This window comes from Ips typographus, linkage group LG16 (assembly GCF_016097725.1).
Source record: "Ips typographus isolate SLU linkage group LG16, UJ_Ityp_2.0, whole genome shotgun sequence".
NCBI classification, from domain to species: Eukaryota; Metazoa; Arthropoda; class Insecta; order Coleoptera; family Curculionidae; genus Ips; species Ips typographus.
In genome coordinates this window covers 8,713,908-8,738,572 of record NC_138437.1, presented here as the reverse complement: position 1 = coordinate 8,738,572, position 24,665 = coordinate 8,713,908, and the positions used below count along the sequence as shown (strand labels likewise).

The 24,665-nt window shown below is 33.3% G+C and overlaps 4 protein-coding genes and 1 long non-coding RNA gene across 12 annotated transcripts; 3 read left to right on the top strand and 2 right to left on the bottom strand.

The window, feature by feature from the left end:
• Positions 1 to 1,691: 1,691 nt before the first annotated feature.
• Positions 1,692 to 5,933, top strand: AGBE (1,4-alpha-glucan-branching enzyme). The gene is made up of 10 exons (XM_081993864.1): positions 1,692 to 2,017; positions 2,192 to 2,361; positions 2,417 to 2,532; positions 2,593 to 2,721; positions 2,781 to 3,019; positions 3,074 to 3,390; positions 4,576 to 4,845; positions 4,896 to 5,301; positions 5,397 to 5,670; positions 5,727 to 5,933. Exons 1-10 carry the CDS (start codon positions 1,905 to 1,907, stop codon positions 5,775 to 5,777), a joined length of 2,085 nt encoding a protein of 694 aa, XP_081849990.1. The 5' UTR covers positions 1,692 to 1,904; the 3' UTR covers positions 5,778 to 5,933.
• A 1,370-nt stretch (positions 5,934 to 7,303) lies between these two features.
• LOC145739214 (uncharacterized) lies at positions 7,304 to 10,178 on the bottom strand. Its single transcript, XR_014180927.1, has 3 exons — positions 9,893 to 10,178; positions 8,074 to 8,289; positions 7,304 to 7,513 (listed from the first exon to the last, which is right to left on the bottom strand). It is a non-coding gene; the product is annotated as an uncharacterized LOC145739214 (long non-coding RNA).
• Positions 10,179 to 12,819: 2,641 nt separating this feature from the next.
• Cln3 (CLN3 lysosomal/endosomal transmembrane protein, battenin) lies at positions 12,820 to 19,383 on the top strand. Of its 6 annotated transcripts, XM_081993494.1 has the most exons (10): positions 15,135 to 15,286; positions 15,346 to 15,358; positions 15,415 to 15,604; positions 16,507 to 16,625; positions 16,680 to 16,838; positions 16,895 to 17,032; positions 17,091 to 17,289; positions 17,341 to 17,490; positions 17,548 to 17,688; positions 17,742 to 19,383. In XM_081993494.1, exons 1-10 carry the CDS (start codon positions 15,250 to 15,252, stop codon positions 17,868 to 17,870), a joined length of 1,275 nt encoding a protein of 424 aa, XP_081849620.1. In that variant the 5' UTR covers positions 15,135 to 15,249; the 3' UTR covers positions 17,871 to 19,383. The 6 variants fall into 6 exon arrangements, with proteins under 6 accessions (XP_081849622.1, XP_081849621.1, XP_081849625.1 ...); XM_081993496.1 differs by lacking the exons at positions 15,135 to 15,286; positions 15,346 to 15,358 and adding an exon at positions 12,820 to 12,947; XM_081993495.1 differs by lacking the exons at positions 15,135 to 15,286; positions 15,346 to 15,358 and adding an exon at positions 13,809 to 13,967.
• LOC145738619 (actin-like protein 6B) lies at positions 19,094 to 21,678 on the bottom strand. Of its 3 annotated transcripts, XM_081993502.1 has the most exons (8): positions 21,660 to 21,678; positions 21,464 to 21,568; positions 21,049 to 21,234; positions 20,684 to 20,996; positions 20,338 to 20,551; positions 19,845 to 20,102; positions 19,696 to 19,791; positions 19,094 to 19,642 (listed from the first exon to the last, which is right to left on the bottom strand). In XM_081993502.1, the coding sequence occupies exons 4-8, from the start codon at positions 20,992 to 20,994 to the stop codon at positions 19,475 to 19,477; spliced, it is 1,047 nt and encodes a 348-aa protein (XP_081849628.1). In that variant the 5' UTR covers positions 20,995 to 20,996; positions 21,049 to 21,234; positions 21,464 to 21,568; positions 21,660 to 21,678; the 3' UTR covers positions 19,094 to 19,474. The 3 variants fall into 3 exon arrangements, with proteins under 3 accessions (XP_081849628.1, XP_081849626.1, XP_081849627.1); XM_081993500.1 differs by lacking the exon at positions 21,660 to 21,678 and having other exon boundaries at positions 21,407 to 21,549; XM_081993501.1 differs by lacking the exons at positions 21,464 to 21,568; positions 21,660 to 21,678 and adding an exon at positions 21,306 to 21,446.
• On the top strand, positions 21,656 to 24,413 carry fs(1)Ya (female sterile (1) Young arrest). The gene is made up of 7 exons (XM_081993491.1): positions 21,656 to 21,796; positions 21,855 to 22,467; positions 22,529 to 22,636; positions 22,701 to 22,829; positions 22,962 to 23,072; positions 23,127 to 23,270; positions 23,322 to 24,413. The coding sequence occupies exons 1-7, from the start codon at positions 21,779 to 21,781 to the stop codon at positions 24,254 to 24,256; spliced, it is 2,058 nt and encodes a 685-aa protein (XP_081849617.1). The 5' UTR covers positions 21,656 to 21,778; the 3' UTR covers positions 24,257 to 24,413.
• Positions 24,414 to 24,665: the final 252 nt, after the last annotated feature.

Here is a 24,665-nt window from a genome sequence, read left to right as displayed (position 1 = left end):
GATAATATTGCCTTTCCTAATAAGTTTACTACAAGTCTGAATTAATTGAAGTAAGGATTGAAAGAAACTTAAATACAGAGGCAGTAACACCTGCAAAGTAAACGTATCTAAGTGTGTTAAATGTTATAAAAGATGACAATACACTCACACATCAGGTTTATGAATGTAACTTATTTATCAGACGTCTGATGATGTGTTTGTTAGTCGAAACTTTACGACTAACGTTATGATATATATTGTGTACTCATATGGGTGTGATTCAAGAGGTTCTTATTGAGTGTCTACTAGAGAATCATGAATGGGTAAACCAACCCAGATTTAAGCTGGCTCTAAATTATAGCACAAGGCTGCAATGTAAATGTAATCAATCTTATAAAAAGCCCTATGGATGTTAGATGCGGGTTGCCTATACTTTCATGACTGATTAGTGCACAAAACAGATGGAGTCGTTTACATTGTTCTCAGTGGTACTTTACCAGAAAGTTCTGGTATGACAAGGACTTTATAAATAGTTCTACAAAGTGCTTTTACGAAGTCTAATATTTTCTTACTACTAGTTGGGACGATAACTCTGTACAGTGGAGAAAAATAGTAGATCTGTCTATAATAGAATATAAGGGAGATTGACAGTAAAGATGCGGGTTGCCTACACACTTCCGGTTAACTATAGCACGGACATGACAACAAAATGCATGAATTTACATAGTTCACAGTGGTATATACTTCATACTGAAAAATCAGATATGAATATTTCTATATGAGTGATATCAAAAAAGTCTGCAGAGTAGACGTAATTAGTATTATGAGATTACGGACGTTTGATGCGGGTTAACAATAAAATAGTCACCCGGTTGATTAATATGGAGTGAGTAGTTTTTTCTATATACTAGTTCTTGAACAGAGATTTTACGATATAAGGCAACCAGAGAAACACTACTAAAAAGTAATTGGTGATAAACCAATTAATGTAACCTGAGTAAACTCACGTTCTCAGGTTGCAGTATATCAATTCAAACTTTTAAAACAGCTTTCTGTACCACAGTATAATCTTTATGATCTAACTAGAATGTATGGCAGCGATGAGTTTCTTGACTTATGGTGGCGGAATAACTGTTCGGAAGAATACTCTCCTTCTTGTAGCAACCTACGACTTATATTATGTAAACGAGCACCACGTACACGTACATGTACAAGATTAGTAAAGTATAAGATTTAAATACATTACTAAAGCCAATCAGCACATAAATTTTACAAAAAAATTAGTTTAAGCACAGCTAGTCGTTGCTTACAGTTTTGAACAGGAAATAAAGGCTACAGTTTTTGAGACCTTTGATCAAAGAGCAAGTGGTATTTTTTTCAGTATGATTTTTAATATAAACAAAACATAATTAAGCCTATTTTTCAATACCTAGCTATTAGTAAAAAAACTTTGTGAATTGTAGGGTTTGGAAAATTACAGGAAACTGTGTTTAATTGCAAGCGCCCTCTAAGAGTGACACGTAGTAAACATTTATCTGACAATTCTATTTTATAATCGTTTAGCAACTTGAGTGGTAGTCACATGACCGCTTTATCAGGAGCCTTAATGAATTCTCGTGACCTACTGTCTAGGTCGTCTCTCTAATCTAATATTGTCCAAATAAAGATACCGGCATCCCGCCTTCATTTAAATAGCTGTCACGATTTTAATTTAATTTCAACAAAAAAAAATTGTTTGGTTTTTGGTTAGGAGGTACCAGCCGATGGTACTTTTTATCACAATTTATCAATTGATCCTTTGACACTTATTATCACTAACTGACTTCACGTAGCATCCCGGCAAATGAAACATTTTAGTCAGTGACCGTTTGCTTAATACACTAAAAACTGCATAATTTTTTTGGTACTAGTAATTTTGATACAAAATGGGAGGTAGACACTCTAAAATGGATCCCATGGATGTGGAGGTCCCTGCTATTGAAGCCCTATTAGAGAAGGATGGTTATTTGAAGCCTTATGAGGCTGAAATCCGTCGCCGGTAAGTCTTACCTAAACTAGAGGTCAATGAAGGGCATTGTTTATTTGTTGATATTCTTCTTCTTCTTTTGGTTTTACGGCCTTAAGCTGCCAGGACTATAGGGCTTGTTGATATTAAATTATTAAAGTACTGTAATAGTTACTTGTAGTTTACTTGAAACTTCCCTTAATTCAGATATGGAGTGTTTAAGGATTATCTTGAAGCAATTGACACAAATGGAGGTGGGCTGAATGAATTTACACAAGCATACAAATATTATGGCATGCATGTGCAACCTGACAATTCTATTATATGCCGGGAATGGGCCCCTAGAGCCCAAGCATTGTTTCTAGCTGGAGATTTCAGTATGTCCTGTTTTCTGCATGAAAGTGCTTTGTTGATATTGAATATTTGTTTTAGATCAGTGGGACCGCTCAAGTCATCCATTTAAAAAGTTGGATTTTGGCAAATGGGAGTTGGTTCTACCTCCAAACTCTGAAGGACTTCCTGCCATCAAGCACTTGCAGGAAGTAAAGGTGACTTTTTAAACTGCTTGCTAAAATAGGAATAGTATTTTACTGGTTATTGGTTTGTAGTTGGTTGTTTTGACTGAAAATCACTCTAAAGAAGATAGGTTGTCTCCTTATGCTTCTTATGTAGTTGAGCCACCAAAAGAGCAAGGAACTATATACAGACAGCTGTTTTACAACCCTCCAGTAAATGAGGTGATTATAAATTATCCTACTTTATGTGCATTTAGTGGTAATAAGAGGGTTAATTACAGCGCTATGTATTTAAAAATCATAGGCCTCAGAGGCCAAAAAGTCTGAGGATTTATGAGTGTCATGTAGGAATTGCTACTCAAGAACTAGGAGTGGGTTCCTATGATAATTTTACAGACAATATTTTACCGCGCATAGTAAAACAAGGGTACAATGCCATTCAAGTTATGGCAATCATGGAACATGCTTATTATGCCAGTTTTGGGTATCAAGTAACAAGTTTTTATGCAGCTTCCAGCAGGTACATTTGCCTCTATTTGATTTATTTGATTATGTAAAGTTAACTTTTACATAGGTATGGTACTCCAGAAGCCCTAAAACGCCTGGTTGATAAAGCACATGAATACAACCTCACAGTGTTACTAGACATAGTTCACTCTCATGCCTGTAAAAATGTCATGGATGGGTTAAACATGTTTGATGGCAGTGATTCTTGCTTTTTCCACTCTGGCAGTCGTGGCACTCATTCTTTATGGGATTCAAGACTTTTTAATTATATAGAGTTTGAAGTAATGAGGTTTTTGCAGTCCAACCTGAGATGGTGGATGGAGGAGTATCAGTTTGATGGGTTTAGATTTGATGGTTGTACATCTATTTTGTATCACTCTAGAGGTAAGAATTATGTTCATACTGTAAAAATGTCATGGTTATTTAACCAGATAAGATAAGAGAAGTATTTTCACTATAAATTTTGATGGGACAAAGTTTATAAATGATTTATTACTGTAGCTTCCACATTTTTAAGATATTGTGGGTCAGTTTTATTGCCTCAATTTAAGTTCAAATTTTTTTCTGGTTTTATAAAAAGTTTTGGTACTGGTTGTTTTTAATAAAACTATAATGACTTAGTATGGGTTTTATACAATTTTGTGGTTAACAGGTCTTTTACTCTAAATATTAATTAAGTATTGTGGCATCAAGGGGGTTGTTCCTAGACTTGGGGACGCCATTTGTACGTTCTAACTGATGTTTACACAACTACTAGTTATAAGTATCTTGAGAGCGTACCATTAAAATTGAAACTGGCGTCGTTCTTGTATTTTCTGATGTTCTGCTGGAAGAACCTTAAGAATTTAAATACTTAAGTATGTATAACAAAATTTATGGAAATGGGTTTACAAAACTGCATTTCAATACATGCAAATCTTGGAAAAAATGTCTTTTGGTAATTTACAGGACTTTGAAAATGCGTTAATAAATTCAAATCTACGGTTTTGCCGCGTGTATGACGTAGACGACTTTCAGCCGTTTTATTGGCTGTCTGACGGTTCCCAGCATTGAGCTGATTTATAACCTCACCTCAAAGTAAAGTCGGAGTGGAGTCCGCAGAGTGCAATGTTGCCAAATAACACGTTTTATGGCACAACACGGAAACTTTCTTATTTTACTGGACAAAAAAGTAATTTGGCATTATTTTTAGTCTAGTGTTATTGTTAGAAACTTAAAAACTGTAAACACTGAGATTTTTATAGAAATATAGACCGCCATTTATCGTTTCTAATTTGTTTTGAATAGAGACAGATCTTTATTAGATTTAACTTTACAAATTGGCAACACAAATGATAGGCTCCTGGCAGCTAATTGGTTGAACACTGTCTACGTCATATCTTGCGGGCGTTTTAAATGTTACTTTAAAAATTTGAATGTTTTTATTACATTTTTATTATGTTAGACTTAGTATTTTCAAAAATGTGAAATAAACATATCACTCACTTCTTTAATTCAGTCTTACCCAAGATTAAGTTAAATGTGGTTCAACGTTAATGTCGTTAAATGTGGGCAAACTGCTGATTTCAGGAATTGGCCAAGGCTTCAGCGGACATTATGACGAGTATTTCGGTTTAAACGTTGACACTGATGGTCTGGTTTTCTTGATGTTGGCGAATTACACCATACACACATTCAACCCTCAAGCTATTACTATCGCTGAAGATGTGTCTGGAATGCCTGGTACTTGCCGTCCAGTTGACGAAGGTTGTTTAGGTTTTGATTACCGTCTAGCGATGGCAATTCCAGATAAATGGATTGAACTTCTCAAGAAGTACAAAGATGAGGACTGGAATATGGGTACTGTTTTATTAATTAGTAGTTGAAATATGTTGACAAGGTTCTTACAGGTGATATTGTTCATACGTTAACTAACCGGCGTTGGATGGAACCGACCGTAGCTTACGCAGAATCTCACGATCAAGCCCTAGTAGGAGATAAAACTATAGCTTTCTGGTTAATGGACAAAGAGATGTACACTCATATGAGCAAAAATTCCCCTCCTTCTGCGATAATTGATAGAGGGATAGCTCTTCATAAGCTGATCCGGTTTATTACACATGCGCTTGGAGGTGAGGCTTGGCTTAACTTCATGGGCAATGAGTTTGGACATCCTGAATGGCTAGACTTTCCAAGACAAGGCAATAATAATTCTTATCACTATGCTAGAAGACAATGGAATTTGGTTGATGATAAGTCACTTAAGTATGAATATTTAAATGAGTGGGATGCTGCTATGAATGCTACTGATAACAAGTAAGTATTTTAGTTTAGTTTGTTAATTATATAATTAGAATACTTTTTGAATAAATGATCAGGTTAGACAGAAAACCAAATGTGTACTTTTTCAGATATAACTGGCTTGCTGCATCACCTGCTTTTGTCAGCCTCAAACATGATGACGACAAAGTTGTAGTGTTTGAAAGAGCTGGATGTCTTTTCGTCTTCAATTTTCACCCTAACAAAAGTTTCGTAGATTACACGGTGGGAGTCCAAGACGGAGGAGCTTGGAGGATTATTTTAAACTCTGATGAAAACCGGTTTGGAGGTTTTGATAGGATTGACAGCTCTGTTCTCGCCCATGCAAGTGAAGGAGGATTTTACGGAAGAAGCCACTCAGTCAAAGTAATTTCAGTTTGAAATTTTGAGGCTAACAAACTACTTAATTTGTGTGTTTTCAGCTGTATATCCCCAGCCGTACTTGCCTGTGCCTTACCAATAGAGATGCTTAGACTGCAGCGTTTGGTTTACTTTATATCTGACAGCGTCAGAATCTCTTTGTTTAGTGGAGATCGCCATTTTTTTGTTATTTTAGTTTTTTGCTATATTATTGTTAATAAGATGAAAGTAAAAAAATGTTAATAAAAATATTATTATTTTTCTACAAAGTGTTTTTATAGCAAGGGAAGAGGTAAATAATCAAAGTGAAGCAGAATTACCTAAATACCACGCTTTTAAATTGGATTTTATAGAGGACTAGAATACGTTTTTTTCTTATACAACTCTATTATTCGGTACTAAAATGTGTCACGAAATAAATCTGTGTTTTTAACAAAATTTCATTTTTGCTGGGCCTAACCAAATAAAGGTCCTTTGATGCATTTACCAGACTTGACAAAATACTAATTTATGAAGTCATTGCTCTATTTGTGTATATAATGTCTTGGAGCATAACGTTTTAGTTAAAACAGGAGAAGATTTGAAGAGAGTATAAGGGAAAAAAGATCACAGTCCAGTTTTGACAAAAATTGTGAAGCGTCATCTGCTTACAGTTCTTTTCCTAAATTTAACGATAGTATAGTTTGAGTCGAAAACAATTACAGCCCTTGCAATAAAATAAAATAAAAACTTCAAAAATCTTGCATAAAAACTAAATACAAATACTTTGCCAAGAACGCAGAATTTTCTGTATACGGCAAAGCATAAAAGAAAATGTTTTTGCTGTTGGTTTTTTGAATAAAAAAAGGAAGAGTGTATTTGTATTAATAGTAGTTTAAATATTTTTGCACTTGTAGTGCCTTTGTAAAAAAGTAAAAATGATGAGAATCCAAGAACTCTGATCGTTCTTGCAATAAGTATGAGTTGATGTTTTTTGCTAATCATTTACTATAGGATATGATGGTAAAGACCTTTCAAACTACATGACGTATGACAAAATAGTTACTTACAACGTTATAGTTAAAAATATGTTCCCAAAGTCTGTAAACTTTGTTTTTCCTAGTCCCACAAAAATTTCTTTTGTGACTGATTTATTTTTTCCTGTACTCTTAATTTATCTTGGAGTATAACACTTTAGTTAAAACAGAGGTTTCCAATGAAGGACCCTGAAATTATATATGTACCTACTCTCAATTTTTTGGCGTACCTACTTAGAACGATAATCAGACATTGTTCCAAATTTTCTTGTTTTATTATTGAGACTGATTGGTGTTTAGAACTGCATCATCATCTTCAGTATAGTTCAGTTCCCGTAAAAAATTTCTTTTGGAATCATATACGTTTTCCAACACATATAGTTCTGTGGTATCACAATATAGTTCTCATAGGTTAAGACAAGAGCATATTTAAAAATGTTATTGTAATTTTGGCAATATTTGTAAAAGAGTAACAAAATTACAATAAGGGATGAGAAAATAGGGTTTTGACTAAGCTAGAACCATCTAAAGCAACTATTTTAAAAATGATTAACAAAAATGACACTTTAAGAGCCTTTAGATCTGCGATGAAATACAGAAAAACACACAGATATATTAAAACAATTAACGTTTATTTAACCAACTTGTTTAGTACACGCATACTGAACAACAATGGGTTCTGTGTGTAGTGGTTCCAAATAGTCGAAAGTGGCCATGTATGAAATTGATTGAAACCCGAAAGCCCTTATAATATACAAGGCTTTCTGAGCAACAATCAAAATCAAACATGACTTTAATAGAGAATGCGCATCATGGAGAAACCAAATCTCACACTGAAAGAGAAGAAAATTAAATAACAATTTAATAGGGTTAAAACTATACCTAAAACACTGGTCCTTCTACGTCACTGACGTGCCAAAAATTTCACTCAGTGCTGCATAAAACAATTAACAAAACTAAATCCTAACATGACACCCCTTCCTAAGGGTGATTTTTACACTTTGAACTTGACATTTCCTTTTGAATAAGTTAACGGGTGGACAACCCCATCTCGAGATGTGACATCCCTGTTATTGAGATTGATAAGGGTGTCATTATATTTTAATGCAAGGAAAGTTTTGGATTCGACTTGTTGATTCAGGATAAAAGGGTGATGGCTAATTAAAAATTAAACAGTTTTGTAATTTTTGAGTGTTTCTAATAGCTCGTTTTATAACTTTAGGCTAGACTTTAATCCAAGATTTATTAACCCGGATCAATTTATAAAACTGACTCTTAAATAAGGAATAGAAATGAATTGTCAGGAAAAATAAAAGCTGGACAGCACTAGACTTACAACTCAAAAATAAGGCACAATAAATAAAATACAGTAGATATAATAAACTTTACTCACCTGGAACTAAATCTGAAAATTGTCTTCTCAGTTAAGCACCAAAAGCCAAACTACCTCGATGGCCATTCTGACCATTCTGGGGTAAACAAGGGAAGAGGCGGCCCTTAAAACAACCCCCGCATGGCTCCGCCCTCAGGTTTCAACGCAAACCCGAGTTGGCGCGGGGTTAAATATTTACCACCAATCACAGCCGGTTTGCTAAATTTTCACCAAAACCTGGAAAACGTTTGGGTATTTTTAGAAAGGTTTGTTCCACTCCTGGATAAAAATTGTGCTTTTATGCTACTCAAATATTACGTTATTTGGTTTGAGTACAGTTTGTTAAAACAATTTATATTTGTTTTCTTGGATTATTATAAATGATTTTTTATGTTGTGGAAATTATATCCAAGGATGAATACTACACTGCTATAATATTGTAGAATTTAAAAAATAATTTCAGGGTTTAAAATTATATATTCATAAAGGGAAAGGGAGAGATTTAGGGTCAACAAAACGTAACGCGATTGGTCAAAGTTAGAAGGGCGCAAGCCAATTGTAACAGGGCTACAAATGCAGCACCATTCCACTTAAAATGCATCCTTTAGGAATATTCTATTGACAGTTTAGGTATATATGATTTGAATACCAGTACAAGCAGATAATTTTATTATTATTAACGAGTGGATTTTTCTGAAAAGAAATTAAAATTACTTTAAGCAACACTACATAGAATAACACTAAAGGGCTTGCCCACCCCAAAATTAGTGTCACTGAAACTGCTAACAAAAAAATTGTAACGGGCAATTAATCAATTTCCTAAAAGACATCAAAAACTAAACCCTGAAAGCCTCCGTATATACCTATTGAAATAAAAACTGAAAGTCATCCCAGGGTGCACTTTCACCCCCGAATTATTTCATATAAAACCTGGAACCGATTTGTTAAAGTTCCCGATTAAAAACCTCTATTCGGGCGTCGCAACCCCTAAAAAAACTCTAAATAGCTTCCCCATTCTTACATTTGAAAGAGTAATCCGAGAAAAGGTGTGCGGCAGCTGTCAAGCCGTTATTGTCAGTTCTTTTTTAGTCGGGCACAAGACAACTCTGTAAACAGGGTTGGTTTCATTGTTTATGCTAGATACCGGGATGAGAGATCTGAACGGGACCTTTTTTAGTCCCTCGGGTTAAGTTTGAGCGATTATTTGTATCATACCTATGTCTTAAGAGAAATAGTTCAGTATTTAGTACTTATGATTTAAATTTTCCAAAAAAAGTTCAATATATCATTTTTGTAAATATTGAAACAAATAAATATTTTTCCTACACTATTTGAAAAGTTCTCTTTTCAAACTTATACAATTCAGTCCTTAAAGGAATAAAACCGAAAAAACAAAAATTGAAAATAATGAAAAACTATTATTAAATTGCAAAATCTAAAAAATGTCAGACTATGCAACATTGAACTTGTGAGGGTTGTAGCATTTTTTAACGCCCATTTTACGCCGGTATTGCAACTGAAGGGTAAAATCAATCTAAGGGCGCAACCCCTCGTTAAAAACCGCGATTTACGCCATGAAATACAAACATTATTTTCTGAATTTTGGCTACATTAAAGAAATCCGAGTTAAAATGGTAAAAAAGTCTCATTTTAATTTGGTTTTCAAAAAACTATATGATTTGGACGTTTTGATATTACAAAAGACGTTTTTAATTAAAATCAGTCAGCTTATTTACTAATCATAAAAAAAAAATAAGAAAGTTTATAAAATAAAATTTGTATTAATTGAAACAAATGTAGAAAAATTGAACAAGACTTTAAACACCTACACTTACCTTACCTGTTAAATTTTAACGGCCAAACCACCCCCTCTAAAAAAGTTTTTCCTGGACTGCGCACTAAATTTTCCGCGCGGAAAATCCTTGTAAGCACTTTCACTGATTACGTCTCCAACCACCTGTAAACTGTAGACTATATATAGAACTGGTAGGAAATGAAGAGCTACTCTAACCGAAGAGTTGTCACATTGACAGCGTTGGTTCAACTGGGCCCATCAACCCATTGGTATCCGACTGATTGCGATCTTTGTTAGCAAGATCGCGTATATAGCGAATGTCGCACCTGGAATTCACCCCTCTCACTAAAAAAACCGGCTCGAATGGTACATTTGGGGAGGCTTTTTTGTCAGAGCTGAAGAATAATGGAATCTGAGACGCGCGGCTACCCCTAAATCACCCTTTTTGGGGTTGATGATGCTGCTTCAGCCGTTACACCGTTGCTTGTCGTCTGTCCGTCTGTCTTTCTGTGACCCCGTTTTCGATTTACCCCCGTTGCGAACCGAATTATTTCTCACATAATAGACGGAAAAAGTCCCTTTTTTAAGTTTTTTACCGGAAATTTTTTTCGATGACAAGCTGTACGAAATTTTCAAATTTAGGTTAGGAAATGTAAAGAAACGGTGGTTCTGCTGAAAACTTTGCTGAGTGGGTTCTGAATTCTACCCTCAAACTAAGAGTCGTGCAAACAACGGATATTAATCAAACAAATTACATTTGGTTAAGTGCCTTATAGGACTTCACTATTTTAAAGCTCCCTTTTAACTGAAGTACTGTAATCAGAGCTTCAAATCGTTTTGAGAGCACTATAGCTATGGCATCAATGTGCAAACTATAGCTACATTTTGAGGGTTATGCTTATCTTTGTTGTTTTTAGTAGTATTTATTATCATCATTTCTGAATCACTGCATAATACGTCAGTACTTTGTTTCTTACTTTATTTTGCCTTACTCGATTTTTATTTTTGTTTGTCATTTTTCTAGTGTAAATCTGAATTTGCATTTTAAATTTCTCGTTTGTTGGTTTAGTCAGCATTTATTTTTATGTTATTGTGTTATCTACAGGGTGTCCTACGAGAAACATCGATTGATATAATTACCGAGAGGAAAGTTTTGAAGATTTAGTAACGTAGTTATAAAGTCAGCATGCGATATTTCCGGTTTTACCGGAAGTGGGTTACTTGTTTGTTCTAAATGAAACACTTTGTATATTATTTTATTTTTGAATACTCCTATCGATTTTAAATATTTTTCATGTATATTTATATCTATATGCAAGGCTTGTCGAGATATTGACGTTTGGAAAAAGAACATTTTCAGATTTTGGAAAATCTGGTTAGGAGCCATGACACTTCAAAATAATTAAGAATGTAGTTTTTCAAACCTCAATATCTCAAAAACCGTAGCAGATAGGCATAAGATATGATATATGAAACATATTTGAAATCGATAGGAGTATTCAAAAATAGAATAATATACAGGACGTTTCATTTAAAGTAAGCAAGTTGATACCTATTTCCGAAATAACCGAAGCTGTCATAACATTGAAAATATTTTGGAGTTGGATTGTGCATGTTGTCAAATTTTCCAAACCCTTCTATCGGTAGTTTTTCTTATATCAAACGACGTTTTTTCTCGTGAGACACACTGTAGATATGAGTTGCACAATGAATAGTGCATTTTTTGCCAAAATTATTCTGCACTGATGCTGGTGAATAAACTGAAGATTTTCGAAAGCTAGCCATACTCTAAAAACCACTTTTTAAATAATATAATATAAGTTCAACAAAAAACCATAAATTATATAATATTCCTAAAATCAAAGAAAATCAGGATGACAACTGCACAAAATTGCATTATTCCATCTTCATTAATTTTCACAGTAAGAACGGACATAATAAACTGGCGTGTAATATTATTAAGTTTACATCATTGCTATGGGACATATCTAGTTGTTTGCTGATATTACTTGGAACATTTTAATCATGCTAGAAAACTGATTATGGACATTTACAGAAGGAAATATATTGGAGCTTTATGATATCAACAATCCCGATTGTAGCCAAAACAATAACAATTCCTTAAAGCCATATTCATACCATTGTCATTCAATACTTTTAGATAAACGCATATAGGTTGGATTTTCCATCGCTTGGTATTATTAATTTTTTTTATCAAACGTTGTTTCAGCAAACCGTCTCTAGACTTCACTAAAAGTGCATCTAATTTCATTCTTTCATCAAAGCTTTTCTACAATAATCCAGAAAAATGGTTTGGTTTTTTGGTGATTACGACAAAAAAGTTACTGTAAACGAGGAATCCGAGAAAAACGGCCACACCCAAGACGACCAGCAGAATATAGTCATATTCAAAGGCAACCTCACCGACACCATGAAGATCCAGATTTTGAAGAATCGGCAATTCGCGGAGCAAATGTGCAACAAGAAGAATACCTGCCAGTGTGTGAGATATGTAGGATTAACCGTTTATGTTATGACCGTCCTGTATATCATGTACTATGTGTTGGATTTGGCTTTTGGGAAGAAGAATTATTAAGTTGGTTGTGTGAGCTTTTTATAATTATTACCTAATAAATGTATTGAAATATAATGTGTTGATTATTATTTAGATAGAAAACAAATTATTGGGACACCAGAAAAAAGTGGAATGAGAAAGGGGCTCCAAACCCCAAACTATAACACCTTGTAGAGTTGTGCAAAAAGTTGGCATATCCAATGATGTAAAGCATAATATATAAGATGTATCTTATAATAAACACCTCAAAAACTGTAAAAATTATAACTGTAAATATATTTCTGTATTTCTTTAACGAAGCATTTTTGAAATATGGTCTAATATTAGGCTTTCACTTTATAAATTTTAACGTTATGTAAATTTAACACTGTTTCTGCAAAAATTCCTTTTATTAAAGGCAATTTAAAGAAAATACTAGGGTCAAAGAAAGTGGACTGGTTTTTGAAGCTAATCAAAACTTGTTGGTACTTCGCAGTTCACCCATCATGTGTGTATAGCTAAACGTGCAATTCGTCCAATTTTGTGGTAAGTATAGAAATCCCAATAGCGGCAAAATAATATTGATAGATTTCAATTAAATTTCTATTATCCAATGGTTAATTTATCAACCCCTCTTATAAATAAAGGATGGTGAAATGCGAGAGCTTTGCAGTTGAGCTAATTTTGGATTGCGGCAGACCTGGAATAAATCAAAGTTTGGCCAATTTGACTTCGTTTTTAGCGAGAATATTTTAACAAGCTGGTTTATATACAGGATGAACAATCAATATCTAAATTGTTAGTTATAGTTTAAAATTTCAAGTAGGGAGGAGTGAATAAGAAATAAACATATACTCTGCAATCTACCACAAACTAACTTATTCCAATACTTCTAAAAATAAAATTAACTGAAAAAAGACTAATCGAAGCCATTACCTCCAAAGTTATAATGACAAGGGGTTGAAGTTATAATGACACCATTAACAAACCTGGCTCAATTTCAGCAAAGTAACGCTTGACATCCGAAATCACTCCATATTGCTGAATTATCAAGCGCTGAAAGCTGAAACGGGATATTCCTGAGTCTGAATTATGCAGACTGTCGCTATACTTGAACTACACTAGCCATTAGAGCGATTAAACTGCAAGTGAAGCTAAGAAATATTTAAGAAGAGTCTCATTTTTCCATTAAATCAAAACCGTGAAGGTTCAAGGCGGAATTTCATAAACTGTCCTCCTTAGGCACTGGACCTGTTAGCTATAAGTTTGAAATTTAAACCACTAATAAAACATAGATTTCCTAATCTTTGTGGGTCTAGTATTGTAAATACAGTGATTCGATCTTACGTGATTTTACTGCTTTAATCGTCAAAAATCTTTATCAAATTTTATGGTGCAATATTCTAATTAATAATATATTAATACGTACATATATAGTAATCAATGAAAAATCGATGTTGATAAGCCCGAAATTTTTGCCGTTAGAAAGACAAAAGCAGTTCTGCAATCAAACAACATTGTTGTAAAATTATGACGATTAATTGACGGAGAATCATATATACTGGGGTAAGTTATTGTAACCTTTTAGAAAATTGCAATAAAACCATACATTTTTCACATATTGATGACTGTTTAGCCAACCAGAACATTTAATTTACCATTAACTTGAATAAATGTTGTGAACACTGTTTACCGTCAGTTCTACTATTAAATAATTTTTACTAGTGCACATAAAAAGGAAGCAGGAAGTATTCATAGAGGTATGCAATTTTTTTAATCACACATCTAAAGTCTTTAAATATCATACGATTTCTTGAAGTGGATATTAAAAACAAACAGTCGTTTAAATTCCAATCAGATCGATAATTCAAAGACATATCGATTGTTATTTCTACAGTGTCTAGTCCGGTATTTAACGCAATCAATTTTAATGATTCTTTATGGTTTAAATTTGAATATTAAATCCAGCGTTTTTATGCTTGTGAAGTGATTTCAAGCTTCGTAATATATAGGTAAGTGTTAGTATGAACTTTGATTGTATGATCTAAATAATAGGTAATAGGGAAAGCGAAGTTTAAGCACTATGATAAAGCTAATCAGATATCATGCGAATAGGAATATTGAGGCAATTTAAATAACGATACTGATTGTTTACGAATATTGTCTTATATTTGTTTAGTAAAGTATTGAAGTGTGATTGATGTTTGATCAAAAGTAAATAAATACGATTTTTTTTTATAAAGAATAACTGTAATTTTTACTACTTCACAAAAATTGGCTTTGATTTTCTTAATTAAACTAAATTGAATTGCATAAGTGCAATTTCTAAATGCACCTATGTAAATACAGATTGACATGTTAAATCGAGTATCCGAACGTCGAATAGTCCAATTAGCCCAATTTGATATGCAAGGGACAAACGAGCGAACATGGGATTGCCATTAAGTTCATGGACTATTTATGTATTCACGGGTCATATGAAAATTTAAATATAGCGAAATATCAAACTGTCAGCAGGAGATATTCCGTAAAAATGAGAACTGCGAGGGGCATTTCCATATTAAAGTGGCCCTTCGTCTTTTGACATGCGCTGATTTAAATTATGTTGATTGACGGTTGCAAATAGGTTTAATTACTTAAATGGAATAAGCAGTTTTTGAATGAATCTGAAAACAATGCTCACTTACAGTGAACGTTGATAAGGACGTCATTACCGTAGCAGATAACTAGTATACAGTTAACGTTAATGGTGTAATAAAGCGTGGTAGCATATTTTAATAACATAACAAAATAAGCATAAATAAAGTGCAAAAGATTCTTTTATAAATTGGTATCAATTTTATTTGAGATGTTTAACTGGCCCTTAAGACGGTGGAAATACAAAGGCAAGTTAAGCATAATTGTTTACAAACCCATTTAAAAACTCATAACAAACATTTTCCAGATTACTCTCGTCTGTATGTATACAATTTTTTCTATAAAAAAAAACTAAATAATAAGTCTCTTTCTTTAGCACCACTATGGACAATTTTGAAAATGGCGTCACACCCATACCTAATGACCCTCAACCAGAACAACACAACAAATGGACTAAAATCAGACCATTAGTAGCATATTGGATTCTGGGTCTATGTAACAATTATGGATATGTTGTTATGTTGACAGCTGCTGCTGATATTATCGGGGAAAGTAGCCAATCAAGTGTAAGTAAGACTTAAAAGGGGAATTTTTGTCCGTAAAGTCGCAAATTTTACAAATATCGTGACCTTTAAAAAGTTAAAATTTATTATTAAACTACTAGCTGTGTTATAAAAACATTTATGTAAATTTCCTGGCCTTATCACATGAACTAGTACAATGCTTATAAACGAAATGGGTTTCACATTCAAAACGAAGCTACACTATACATAATTAAGCAAACTTAATTACAAATATACAGTATTTTATTGGATGCAGTTGATATAAAGGTTACGACTATTGAGATCGAGCATATTAATTGAAAATTTAAAGGTCATAACGTTACAGTGTTCATTTATTCTATAGAAAATGTAGAAAAAATAATGGTTTGTATATAACTCCCATCAAACTCAATACTAAAAATCTTACGATATGAAACATGTGAATTGTTTTTATTTTAGTGTATCACCCTGTATACGATATTTCTGCATTATAAAAAAACAGGATAATAAAATTATTAATCTTTGCAGCATGGGCTGCTATAGTAAAATGGCGTGATCGATTGTACTATTAGCGATTTAAAATTATTACTCTGAATAGAGCAATAAATTCCAATTAATTCTCTGATTCTGATATGATTATTCTAACAATTTCATTCAGTTGGCTTTTAAATTCAATGGCTGATCTGGCTTTTGTTTCTATTTCAATTTCCTGCAACATATTAATTCTAATCTTAAACAAAAAAGACTTATTGAACAATTTTTATGTAAATGGAATCAAGTGCATGCTCAATAAAATATAAACTATATTAGATTAGGCTTATTTACAAAAGAGATTATTCAAATCTTTTAACTTCCTCTTATAAACCAGCTTAACAATTAAAATGCAAATTGTCATTGTCATCTCAAAAAATTTGATATCATTTTAGGAAAGCAGCAAAGTGCGTGAAAACTGTACATATATGTCTACAGGAGCAATTCTGCTAGCAGACATCTTACCATCTTTGCTAATCAAGTTGCTGGCTCCATTTTTTCCTTTCTTTGTTCAGTAAGTATGATTTACTTCACAATCACAAAATCTTCAAATTAACGATTTGTATAGTGTGAGGGTGTCGCTATGCATACTTCTGGCAGCTGGAGGGTTTATTGCTGTAGCTTTAGGAGAATCAATTTTTGTCTCCCTTTTGGGAGTTGTACTCACCTCATTCTGTTCAGGTTTGGGAGAAGTCACTTACCTTCAGTACAGTTCTTTTTATAGAAAGTGAGTAAGGATGTTCTAATTATTTTGGTACTTGATTAAAAATGAGGTTTTTGCAGAAATGTGGTGTCTGCATGGAGTTCAGGCACTGGAGGAGCTGGTGTAGTAGGAGCTCTCTCTTACGCTTTATTACAAAGATTAGGGATGAAAACCACTTTACTTTTGATGCTAGTTATTCCAGTTTTAACCGCAGTTTCGTAAGTACTTGCTTGTATTTAAGTCAATCCCAACGTATATGTATTATATGGAAAACAGGTTTTGGATCATTTTGCCGAAACCATCAAAAGATGACATAGCAGCAGCTCTAGAAATTCAACAGAAAGTTAATGAAGACGAACTGAACAATCCCAAAGCTTCCGTAATGAAAAAACTTAAACTGGTGCCAGGTTTAATGAAGTATATGGTTCCTTTTGGGCTTGTCTATCTGTTTGAGTACTTTATCAACCAAGGAACTGTATGTTTGACTTAACTAAATCTTGAACAAGCTTTATTGTAGTGATTTCAGTTTGAAATCATCCAAATACCCAACTCGTCCATATCTGAATCATCACAATACAGATGGTTGCAAGTGACTTACCAGGTTGGGGTGTTCATATCCCGATCCTCTGTAAATTTGTGGCACATTAAACAAACCTGGATTATGGCAGTTTTACAGGTTATTTAATAGAATAGAAATTTGAAAATTTAGTTATTTAACTGAGTTACTTTACAGGGAATCAATGTAATTATATTCACCACAGAAGCCATTTACTACTATATACCAAACTTCTATATTGTTGTGGCGTTAGTGCTTTGGGAAGGTCTTTTAGGAGGGTCTTCTTATGTTAATACATACTACAGAATTACAAACGAGGTAAGGAAAGTGAAACTGGATTATACCTAAAGTTTATCCAAATGTTATTTTAGGTTGAACCTGAAAATAGGCAATTTTCAATGGCTATTACCGGGTTTGCAGACAGTGCCGGTATTTCATTAGCTGGAGTTTTTGCTATTTTGGCTCATAATGCTATATGTAATATTCCTCTTCCAACTTAGTACTTATAAACTGACATGTAAACCTAGTTCCTATAGATCAGTGAAGAATGATTATACAGTGTGACCCATTTAGAATGGAAACACCCCTATAAAATTTTAGGTTATTAACCGATTTCAATGTTTTTTTTTTGAAATAATTAGGAATGAAATGTCTATTACGGGAGAAAATTTTAAATATTTATTTCAGTTTTCAGGTCATATTACGATACTTTTTCTTGATAGAAAATGGAGAATTTTTATTAGCGATTTTTTTATTGAAAAAATTACTACGCCACTGGATCTATAGTGCTTTCAAATAGCTGTGACCAAAATTTCATGAAAATCCATTCATTAATAACAAAGTTATGACAAATTAAAATTCAAAAATCCTCTAAGCTAACGGTCACAAAAGAACACCCTGCATCAACTGTTGCCATAGAAATGGTGTTACTATTTATTTGTTTATTATTACTTATTAATAAATTAATTTCTAAAAAAAAAATCAAAAAAAATCAAAAAAAAAAATCAAAAAAAAAAATTAAAAAAAAATCAAAAAAAAATCAAAAAAAAAAAAAAAAAAAAAAAATTGGTCACAGCTATTTGAAAGCACTATAGATCCAGTGGCGTAGTAATTTTTTCAATAAAAAAATCGCTAATAAAAATTCTCCATTTTCTATCAAGAAAAAGTCTCGTAATATGACCTGAAAACTGAAATAAATATTTAAAATTTTCTCCCATAATAGACATTTCATTCCTAATTATTTCAAAAAAAAAATCATTGAAATCGGTTAATAACCTAAAATTTTATAGGGGTGTTTCCATTCTAAATGGGTCACACTGTATATAATGCTTATATGTAAACCTGACTACAAAATCTTGAAAGTTATACAAACTTTTAAGTCTGAGACACAGTAATTATATATTAAACAGTATTTTTCGTAAAAAAATGTTGAATGTTAGACATTATTTACTATAGTTTCTTCTAGAATCTAGATTCTAAATATCAGGAAGATTATATCATCCAGTCCTACCCGGGGGGAGCGGGGGTTATTTGTCGTGAGAATATTTAATTGTAAATGTAGAAACCCTTGAGCATTTGAAAAAGTTAAAATATTAACACTGGGTTTCCCCTGTAATAAGAAACAATTATATAAAATGTAATTAATTTATTGGCACATACGTTCATGAATTACATTCATAGCTTTGTTATTTTCACTAGCCTTCAGCCTAGTGAAAAGCATAAAGCTGAGTAAAGGAACAGTAAAACCGCATAAACATGCATTAAACATTGAATAAACATTAAAACTAAAAACACAACAAAAAAGTGAGATCAAAAGTATTTTTCTGCTTGACATACACTAAATTTGTGTAGAAGTACACGAGTATTAAACGGCTTAGTTTTTGTTTAGTATCAATAATGGAAGAGCATATTAATACTGACTGACGTTATTTTAAACATTTAACATTTATATAATTGGAAGGTTGGGGGTCATGCATCAAGAATAAAATGGAGTTAATACTTCTTGGCTCATCACATTCGAAGTTTCAATTCATTGCCTGCGTATGAAAGAACACCTTAAAACATATATAAAACAAAATAAATTCAAATATAAAATTAACAGAAATCAATAACATTTAGTTTGTACTATGGCCTTTCCTCCTTCTTCATACTCTTGTTTTGAAACCCACATTTGCTGGAAAGACCCTAATGAACTCAAAATAGACCCACCAGTCCAGGCTCCAAATCTCCTTTCTGAAGTTCCAGGAGCACTAATCACTTTTAAACGCATACTCTAAAATACATAATTAATCAATAAAACAATAATAATTTAATGACAAAACTTACTGGTGGGGTTTTAGAGGCAAGATCTCTATTAAGCCGTTCAGTAAAACCTTGAAGACTGGAATTTCCCCCAGTGACCACAACATTTCCATACATTGCCTAAAATCAATACCATATAAAATCAAAGATTATGACCAACACTAACGACTTACAGGTCGAATATCAATGTCACACATCCCCACACTGGTGGTGACCAATGAACCAACACCCAAAATTGGTTGAATACCTGCTTTAGCTCCATTGGTGGGGTTAAACAAAGGTTCAGGAATTTTAAACCTTTCCACTCCAAAATCCCGGTGGTATCCATTAGGAAATTCATAATGGGTTGTAGGCATGGTTTTTACAATTTCTTCATCATAAGAACAGTCAGAAACTTGAAGGATAGTAGCTTGGAAATCTTGCATTACTTCCTGTAAAAGTTGCAATATTTGTACTAAATTGAATTCAAGAAGTTCAATAATAAATAATATGTTGTAGAGTAGTTGGGGTTGAATTTTTAGTTTTTACATCTTGTACTATAATCCTTGCCTAACCAGTAATAATAGCATCTTAAGTATCTGGGAAAAATAGTGCTAAATCCTTGGTTAACAGTTAGTTTCCTTGACTAATAATGGGTAGACAGTATAGTTTTGTAGATAAACCTACCTTAATCATGTAGGCAAACCAGGAATCAGTTAAATTATAAGGAACATTTCTTCTTTGCCAGCTCGGGGGTTCTTCAGGCCTGCCAACTTCTTTGGAAGCCACAAAACTTGGAGGTACCAACTCCACTCCTCTTTCTTGTAAATATATCCTGGACTGTTCACTTAAATAGTCTCCTCCAACCGGTGATTTAACTACAGCTTGAGTTAGCACATACCTGAAAGTAAAAGGTTTTTTTTAGTTTTAAAGGAAATTCTAAAAAATAAAACCTTTACACAACACTTTTGTCTTTCTTTGTCATTCTAACAAGATTAACAGTAGAACAATTTGTTAGTCAAATATTACTTACCCATCATGTACAGGAACAGCTGAAGTATGTGTTGCCCCACTGTCTAAAACAAGACAAGTAGGCCTGCCATTAGCAAAAGCTGCCAAACTAGCATTTTTAGCTAGGTAAGCAGCTGGTACTCCATACTTTTCAAACATAAGTTCAGCCATCTCCTCACGTTTAGGTGAAGTAATCCATGGAGGTTCAGTCAAAAGAATTGGATGGTCCCTAGGGACAGCTTTAAGAGCTGAGTAGTAGATGTAGTCAAGAAAGTTTTCAAACATATCCCAGTTTTCCACCATGCCATCTTTTAGAAATGTGCTGAGTTCCATTTCTAGTTATGATTTATTTGTATTACAATGTATTGAGTAACTTGAATGTCTTACCAGGTCTCCAAACATGTATGGCACAAAGGCCAATGTTATAATGTGTGACAGGAACAGAAACTTCATCTTCAGAGTCTAGCCACACTCCCACTGTAGTGGGAATGTCAACTTTGGGGCAGTCTTCACCAGCATAACCTGCTCGAACACTGTTATGGCCAATATCAAAAACTAGGGCTCCTACTTCATCTATAAAGTCAAAGTAAATATGATATGGATGTGATCTATTTTTAGTCAAATATTATAAACCAAATACTAACATTTTAGGACTTCTAGGGGTAACACAGATGCACTACATTTGGGGACACTACTGGGAACTTTACTACTACAAACAAATTAGATAGGAAACACTAGCATTTACCTCCACCATAAACGGCTCCACTCATTTTTTTGTGCAAAATATAAATGCTTTGTATACCTTTTTATTTCATTTTTTGCGCAAAATATACCGGAAAATTTTTTCTGGGTTGTGATAAACGGAGCTGTTTAGTTTCACCACTGCAGAACTGGAACTAGTATCCTCCTGTGTACAAATACAGACTTGTAGTGATTAAATTCAGACTTTTTCATTCATAAATAGTGATTAATTAGTGTTTATCAGTAAATAAACTGACCTGTGCATAAAATTGTAATGTATTAAACAGCATAACAAATCTACTGCGCAAATGCAAATACCAAATACAATGGCCTAGCAAAAAGCCTGAGAAGACTTGGCGGGACATTCAAAAACGTCATGCACTGTTTCGAAGCAGTAAGTTGAAAAAGTAATCATAATTTGCTCTTATTGATAACGTTTAAAAACATTTCAGAATAACTGTCGATTGTGTGTTAAAGTGTTTTGTTGTGTTAACTGTCGTAAGAAGCACGAATCGAAAGTGCATAAAGTTGTTCCTGATTGTGATTTGTGTGTTTATGGACAAGTTTCATTTATTACAATCGATGACAGTCTCTTGCTGCACATTAAAAGCTCACATTTGCCTTTAAAGTGCCTTTTCTGTCTTAAATTTTTTTCTTCAATTGAAGAGGTATTGCAAAGGAAAAAGTGCTCTCTAGCTTATCTGCACCACTCCAAAGAAGATTCTCCTAAAACTCCATTTAAGCAACCACCAGATCTTAATGCAAATGATCAAGATAGTCCAATTTTAAACGGTCTACAATCAAAAGACGACTTCCATCACTTTATAAATTTAGCCACTAGCACCCCAATGCAAAGAACCCAAGAGCAAAAATTAATGGCGTTTGATAAAAGCAACAAGGAACCCTTAACACCTGTTGACAGATTGGACAAACCAATCAATATCAATAAAAGTATTATAAAAAAAACTAACTCTTTGGTTAAATGTGACAGCTCTTCCAAAAGGAGAGTGACTTTTGGTGAACCATCTGAATGTAATTCAGTCACCAACAAACCAGAAAGTGGAGGTAAGTTGAGTTATTGCACTTATTAACAGGTTGATATAAAACATTGATTTTACACTTAAAGGTACAGCAGGTGAAAACATTAAAAACTGCGATGAAGACAAAAATAGTAAAGCTGAACACACTACACATGAAAAAACTGAGTTTTACTCTACAGCTACACCATCATCAGGTTTGTTTGGAGATTTAAAATAATAATTTTGGTTTAAACTCTTATTTTGTATGTAACGTTTTAGCAAGTAACTGGGAAACTTTTAAGGAAGACCAATTTTACAGTGCTAAATCTGTCATTCAGTCCATCAGTTCAATTAAGGAGAAAGTTATTAAACAGGAAATGATTACAGCTGGTTCAAGTTTAACACCCGGTAAGCACCATAATGGAGTTTTAAAGTTGTAATGCTCCATAGAGGAATCAGAGCAATATAATGTTAAATTGATGTTAACTCAATTATAGAAAAAATATAATTAACTTTTTAACTTGCTTGCTCAATTTCAAGTATGCGCTCCTTCTGCATCACGGTTGAGGTCACGCAATGAAATGCTAGCTAATAATGTTGAGGAGAGTAATAGTGAAGCAGTTTCTATGGATATTATTAGCTCTCCATTAAGTACGTATATCATATAACTTAAACAGTAACTTATAGTTCAAGAAATATTCGCAGCTGTTCCGGTACCACCTTTCGAAAATCCACCTCAGACATCTGAGCATAGTGAATTGAAGAATCTAGGATCTGATGTTGTAACCGTTGTGGATTCTATCCCTATTAAGGCTGAAACCCTGCAGGAATTAAAAAATTCTCCCAAAGGTTTTATTCCAATTATTATTGTAATAATTATTGTATCCTTATAAATTTCAGAAGTAACAACTGAATTGGAAGAAAAACACTGCAATGAGGAAAGTCCACTTGAAACCACTGATCCCAAAGAAGATTCAGACAAAGAAAATTATCCGGAACAAGAAGTTCAAAGCCCACACAGCAAGACTCTGTGGATAAGCGCGCTTAGCCCAACCGACTCAGCGTTACTCAACGATAAAGAAGAAATTAAGGAGTTTTCCCCAAAACAAAAAGCGAACTCACTTGCTGCTCCCACTCCCATTATGAAAAGGACCGATATTCAAATGAAGTTTAACCTCCCATCTCATTTCGCATCAACTCCTATAATGCAAACCGGGTTAGTAAAACTAAGACAGACTGAAATGATTGGAGAAATGTCTACCAAAATGATGGGTCAACCAACCCCATTTAAAACACCACAAGGAACAATCTTTTCTTTGTCTAGAGTGAAAGGCCTCGAATCATTTGACACTCAAGCTGGAACTTCTCAAGAAGTCAAACTTGTTCCTGATACATTCTGTCAAGAAACTTATCCTTTAGAGAAATCCATGGATGGCGTGTCTGTAAGTTCCATGACCGAATCTAGCCTTTGGTCATCCATGACTCGAGTTATGAAAAGTGTTTATGAAAGTTTCACTAGCAAAAGCCTAGAACACCAACCTGTTAATAAGTCGATGTCAATCAAAAGACAAATCTCGGAACCTGATGCGGACGTAGATTTTCTGGAAGGCCATCGCTTAAAACGTTTTAAATTCACAGACATTAAATGTAGAAGACCCATCAGGAGTTCTAGGGCTTTACTACCTACAACTACAACTACGTCTTTAAATCAGCCAGTAGCTTCTTTAGAAATTATTAAATCGGTCAGCATGTTTTACAAGGGGCCGAAAATTCAATGTGATAAAGCTACACAAACTGATGATTATTTGATGTATGGATATCAATCCTCAAGTTAATTTTGTTGTGCAACTGTTTTAAACGTTTTGATTGAAGTATATGTATTAACATGTGTGCTAAAATGTTATTATATTCATTATTTGATGTACCTATACTATTTTTGTTCTGTATATATTTCATTTCTTTATCTTATTAATAAAACACGTACAATTTTAATTCTGTCTGTTGTTTGTCTGTCTCGTCCGCAACAAATTTGTACTAAAAAATAGTAATTTACTATAGTGCTTTACATGTAACAAGGATCGTTATTAATGGTTAATAGTTATAAAGAGAAAAATTTTTTTGCTATAAAAATAGAACTGTCACATTTGTGTCAAGATGTAAAAAATACAATTAAAAATAAAAACTTATTTTAATTTTTTATTAAAAATTAAACCAGAAAATAGTTCTGACTCCTATTGATCTCTA

Excerpts from the sequence above, each read along its gene's own strand:
- AGBE (XM_081993864.1), top strand. The coding sequence starts at position 1,905 with ATGGGAGGTAGACACTCTAAAATGGATCCCATGGATGTGGAGGTCCCT. Across the intron at positions 2,722-2,780 it reads ACAACCCTCCAGTAAATGAG|CGCTATGTATTTAAAAATCA; the intron begins GTGATTATAAAT and ends GGTTAATTACAG. Across the intron at positions 5,671-5,726 it reads GAAGAAGCCACTCAGTCAAA|CTGTATATCCCCAGCCGTAC; the intron begins GTAATTTCAGTT and ends GTGTGTTTTCAG.
- Cln3 (XM_081993494.1), top strand. The coding sequence starts at position 15,250 with ATGTTTAACTGGCCCTTAAGACGGTGGAAATACAAAG. Across the intron at positions 17,290-17,340 it reads ACTTTATCAACCAAGGAACT|TTTGAAATCATCCAAATACC; the intron begins GTATGTTTGACT and ends TAGTGATTTCAG. Across the intron at positions 17,689-17,741 it reads ACTACAGAATTACAAACGAG|GTTGAACCTGAAAATAGGCA; the intron begins GTAAGGAAAGTG and ends ATGTTATTTTAG.
- LOC145738619 (XM_081993500.1), bottom strand. The coding sequence starts at position 21,431 with ATGAGTGGAGCCGTTTATGGTGGAG. Across the intron at positions 20,103-20,337 it reads GGTTTGCCTACATGATTAAG|GAAGTAATGCAAGATTTCCA; the intron begins GTAGGTTTATCT and ends CAACTTTTACAG. Across the intron at positions 19,643-19,695 it reads TTGCCTCTAAAACCCCACCA|AGTATGCGTTTAAAAGTGAT; the intron begins GTAAGTTTTGTC and ends TATGTATTTTAG.